Source organism: Geospiza fortis, unplaced genomic scaffold (assembly GCF_000277835.1).
Source record: "Geospiza fortis unplaced genomic scaffold, GeoFor_1.0 scaffold66, whole genome shotgun sequence".
Lineage (NCBI taxonomy): Eukaryota > Metazoa > Chordata > Aves > Passeriformes > Thraupidae > Geospiza > Geospiza fortis.
This window is the reverse complement of record NW_005054312.1, coordinates 408,690-414,027: the sequence shown is the minus strand read 5'-3', so window position 1 is coordinate 414,027 and position 5,338 is coordinate 408,690. Positions and strand designations below refer to the sequence as shown.

Below are 5,338 nucleotides of genomic sequence, written 5' to 3'. Positions count from 1 at the left end.
AAGGGTGAAACTTGCCATACCCAGAAGGCTGAATCCAGAGAAAGGAATACAGAACGGGCCACAGTAGAACAGGAAAAGGAGCAGGGAAGCAAAACCTTACCAGGACTTACTTGATCTTGTTCTGCAAAGAATAGCTGCAGCTGCTTAATCTGCAGATCGGCCTCACAAAAAGCTTTTGAAATACAGATAATATACTTAACACTATATATATAATGCTTTACATAAGAAGATTTTTTGAGACATAAAGGCAATGAAGTGTGTGTAGATAAGAGGCTTCCTTACCAACACTCTCTGTGTTAGAGGTATGCACCAAGGATACATGTTTTCATAATGCCTTGTGTAAATACTTACACACATCTGTACCCTTGATGTTTCTGGCTCGGAGGACTTTTACTGTCAGGTTGTAGTAAGGATGCTTTTCCCACTGAAAAGAGAGAAACAAGCTCAGCATTTAGCTCAATTGCAATGCCTGCTCTGTAACTACACTAGTATTAGACCAGAGAAATGGATCAGAAGTAGCCAGCCCAAAATGAGCTATTAATGAATCCATTTGGGAACACACACAGCACTTGCAGTGTCCTGGAGGACGACTAAAGGTGCCCAGAAGGAAACTCAATTCCTTTTGGGAATGCAAGAGCCATGTCTTAGGGTAACTCCTCACAGACTTCAGAAAATCCCTTATTTAGGGATTCCTCTAATTATAGATCAGTTTTTAATTGCTTTGTTAGTGCATTCTTGCTGAGTGAGAAACAGGTGCTAAAGCTGCTCAAACACACCCACGACAGCTTGTTCAAGAGAACTGGCGAAGGGCACATGAATGCTTGAGAAAAAGCAGACATGGCAAGAATCTTAAGAGCAGGATCTAAAGTCATAAAAGGCACATGCTGTTTACAATGAGAAAAAACGCCAAAATGCTTGCCAAAACACTTCATGGCAGTTTGAGTTAGAAAAGACAAAACTTAAATTAATTTTAATTCTGGACTGTTAACGGGTATCAGAATTCTAAACATGCATGTCACTTTACCAGCAGAGATAAAAATGTAGTCCTTACTCTTGAAAGCTTCTGGGAGACTATTTTTGGAAAGTAATATTAGTATCTAAATGCCAGGATGTGAGGTGGGAAAAAAAAGTCTGACTAGATCCTAGAACACCATGAAGGAGAAGTGGGGGAGAGCAGGGGACAAGAGAGAACAGCTTGAGGTGATTTAGTACAGAGACTACTTACACAGAAGTAATTGTGTAAGGATCAGGAACAGAATGGTATATTGCCTCATTTTCATCAGTTATGACACAATCCTGGCCAGCTAAGAACTTTGCCTATTCTTAAATCGTATTTTCAAAATGCATTTCACAAATGGTCATTACTTCACATTTACAGCTTTCAACAAGGTTGGCTTGGGACCATAGATAATTTTAGATATGCTGAGTACTCATTTACAATTAAATTCAACAGGATCTTCACTTAAAACAAAATATTGCGGACTGACAAATGAGGCACTGGAAGAGGTTGCCCAGAGAAGCTTTGACTAGCCATTCCTGTCCTGGAAGTGTTCAAGGCCAGGCAGGAGCTTTGAGAAACCCAGTCTAGTGGAAGGTGTGCCTGCCCATGATGGGGGGGTGGAACAAGATGACCTTTAAGGTCCCTTCCAACCCAAACCATTCTTCAATTCTATGATTCTTGAAATATTCTATAAAAATGTAGGGCCTACATATCACTGACTGGGATCTCACATAAACCAGTGAATCCTGAACTGTTAAACTCTTCTTGAATGTTCCTTATCTGATAAATTATACTATGTTTGTTACGCAGTCACATTCTTGGTGAGCCTTCCTTATTTTTCATCTTTTGGGGATACTTTCCAGCTTTTGCAAAACAGGGTTTGAACAACACAATAAAACCAAGGCATACACAGTGTACTGAACATTTTTGTGTTCAGCAAGCACCATCCATCCTGACCAACAAGCAAAGAGCAAAAATTATGAATCACCTGAGATTTCTCACATGTAGGTACTAAATTAATCTTAAAACTTCAGTTATCCTGTTACTAATCTTAAAGAGATTTATTTGCAAAAATGACTTGTTGAAGATATTCATTCCTTTATTTGTTTCTGTGAACAAGATATGCCTTCACAGTGAATTTCACCATGACTTCTACACTTCAGATGCTAGTTTCTTTCATCTTTAAACCTGTCCTAATCATCTTTCTTTTATTCAATCCCTGACACTAGTTTCTCAGGCAAAGGTTGACCACCTTTCTACTTCATCAAGTTGGGGAATAGATTACAGACAGAAATTCAAGATTATGAATTGTTATTCTCACAAACTTCCTAAAGTTCCTGCAACTCATCTGTTTTTTGAGACATGAAGCTACATAATCATACCCCCATGGCTGTGAAAGCAATCTTCATTCACATAGCATGGCTGTTGCCTGGAAATCAGACACTATCAGAGCAAGTGCAAAGGACTATGAAGGTAGCCTAGCCTTCTTTTATTGCACACCATCTGTCAAAAATACATTTACATGCTCAAAAGAATGTCCTTTCCAAAGGTCTCTAACACCTTCGATTTCCAGCCAGTCATTACACAGCTGAGGATACATTTTCCACATCCAGACCATAACTTAAGGGCATACAACTCAACAGAAATGTCACTGTGCTCCCCCAGCCTGTGTGATCAGTTATGCCAGAACCTCCTCATATGCCTTTTTTACTTATCTTTTAGCAAAGGCACAGCAAGGTCATAGCACACTGCCAGATGAGTTTGCAGAGTAATGAAGCATGGGAGTATCAGACATGTCCTATCTGAATGATCAGGGAAAAGGCAGGCAAGAAATCCATATGGGAAATGGGCAACAAATACTGATGACAGCTCTACCTGTAGCTCTCTGCATGGCAGCATACCTATGCATGTGACTGACAGAAGCAGCTAACTTCTGCTTTGCATTTTAAAGAATTTTCAGAATCATTGCTTTTCCAGAGCTCAGGAGTGCATCTGAAGCAAAAAAAAAAACCAAAAGCCCCCTTTAAATCCTAAATCCTAAAATGAGGATAAAGGCTGAATTTTCACATATTAACTTGGCAAACAACTGTCTGTACCTTTCATCTAACCTGAAGATGCTGATGCAGCTGGAAGTGACTGTAGAAAAAGTCATCTCAGCTATAGGACCCAATAATCTTTACTTTCATGTAGTCCGGGATACCTGCCTTTAAACAGTGGGCAGTAAGTGCTGGGATCCACCCCCACAGGTCTCAGTGAAGGCAGAGGACTCACCATAAGCCTGCCAGAATCATCACAAAAATGCTGTCATAGCAAATTGAAACACAACTTCTAAGACATATTTTGTGTTCTAAGACATATTTTGTGTTCTAAGACATATTTTGTGTTCTTTGGGAAAATTAGGCAGCTCAAAGAAATGTTCAGTTTACCAATGGAGCAGTTTCCCCCCATCTTGCTCCTCCTCCCAAAGAAACACTGCAGCACATCATCCCCTTCCTTGTGGCCAAAGTGTCACAAGTCTGCTTTTAAACCCCAAAGCAAATCCCTTTCTCTCCTGGGCACCCCTTGCACTGTCCCTCCTCCCTCAGGAGACTCACAGAGCCAGCCCTGAGAGCCATGCTCTCCTGACAGGCAGGATTTACAGTCAGCCAGGACATAAGCAGTGCCAGCAGCTCAGTAACACAACAGCAGTGGCAAACACCGGGTTCACTGTCAGTTCATTGTTCTTTTTAGAAATGAATCTAAGGCTAAACTCTGGAAAATTAAAGCAGTCGGATCATGTTAAATTTACCTACAAAACCAAAAGGGTGATCTGCTTCCCCACCCCTTGCTCAATTGCTACCAATTAGTCAATACTAAAATCTCTCCCTACAGCCAGCAAAATTTTGTTAAGTAATGTTAATATTTTTTTTAATTTAAATAGCAAGTGCCTGAGGGAAAAGCTATTCAGTGGTTTACAGGTTAATGAAGGTTAACATGAGCCTCTTCTAACCTGATCTCCCAAGTACTAAAAAATAATATTAAAAAGTCAACAAGTTTATTTCTTTCACACAGCAAGCAGAAGTACAGAAACAGAATGGGAGCATTCTGTTATATAAGCAGCAAGTTGTCTTGTGACAATTAATGGTCACCTCAATTTTAATTGCATATTGAGGGGCTAGTGTGATAAGACAAGAGTGATCAGCTTATAGATCAAATCTCCAGCCAAAAGCTCCTTCATAAACATTTAGCTTAATTCAAAATTGAAGTTATTGGCCTGGCCATCTTATACAATGAAATTATTTCACTCCAGTTAAAGGACAAACACCTCAAAACCACTTTATCTGTTGTGGTTGCACTGCATTATGAACAGGAGCTGAAGCCGTCATTAATCTTTGTCTACCTGAGACCATTAATCCCTGCAAGGTAAGATAGAAAGCATGATTTCGTCTCCACTGATGAAAAGTGCAGTATTCTGGACTCTCCCCAAAAAAGTACTTGACATCAGCTCAATTCTGCTCCCCAAAACCTAAGGAAACACAGATCTGCTCTGGATTTCCTCCGGCAGACCCTGAATTTAATGAAAGCCTGAAATCTCCATTAACATGATCATTAAGAGAAAAGTGTGGGTAACAATAAATTTTTCATTCCTGTAGAAGCACAGGACAGGTTTTCCATACATGCAGCAACAGGAAGTCCCACCTGAGCACATCAGCCAAGGAATGCCATCTCAGAGCCAGCACCACGCTTTCTCTTACCCGGCAGTGATAGAAGCCAGTGTCCTTCCTCTCCTTCCTTTGGAAAAGCACTGCTGCCAGAAAAGGCAGTACTCTGGGTGGAAGTGGGCCCCGAAGCACCTCATGGAACATGGGGAAAATGTCCTGCTGTCTCTGCAGAAAATCTGACAGGGAAAGCCAGAGCGAGGCGAGTCCCGGACGCCTGGCTGCGAAGCACTGTTTGCCACGGGCTCATCCGAAGTTTTGCGCAGGAGTGGGCTGTGCTCCAGCTGTGAGAAGTGGAGGTGTGGCCCACACTTGCCAAACAAGCCAGCTCATAACCTCGCTGGCAGGTTTTTCCAATGTTGCTACAAGATAAGGACACAAAGCAGCGCCAAACAGGGAAGCCCTGGGCAGGAGGAAGCACCACTTTGTGATCCACCCACGACGCCTAAACCTCAATCCAGATTTTCTTTGAGAGTTCCAGCAACCTGATGTGCAACTATGGCCATTTCAAATCCTTTTCAGAGCTTCAACACAACCTACCAGTATTTTTAAATAGAAAAAATTTCCCATCTTACAAGCCTGAAGTAAAGCAAAATTTGTCACTGACCGTGGCTGTTCAGAGCAGTTTCAGGGAGGCCAG

At 41.4% G+C, this 5,338-nt stretch overlaps 1 protein-coding gene across 2 annotated transcripts in view; it reads right to left on the bottom strand.

The window, feature by feature from the left end:
- The window catches only part of PLA2G4F (phospholipase A2 group IVF), a 22,319-nt gene extending 17,359 nt beyond the window's left edge, over window positions 1–4,960 (bottom strand). Inside the window, exons 1-2 of one of the 2 annotated variants that reach the window (XM_005419405.2) lie at window positions 4,735–4,960; window positions 352–424 (exon numbers count right to left, since the gene is read on the bottom strand). In XM_005419405.2, the coding sequence (XP_005419462.1) occupies window positions 352–424; window positions 4,735–4,845 (184 nt within the window). In that variant the 5' untranslated portion in view covers window positions 4,846–4,960. The remainder of the gene's footprint in view (window positions 1–351; window positions 425–4,734) is intronic. The other variant, XM_031055793.1, reaches the window with a different exon arrangement.
- Between the last annotated feature and the right edge of the window lie 378 nt (window positions 4,961–5,338).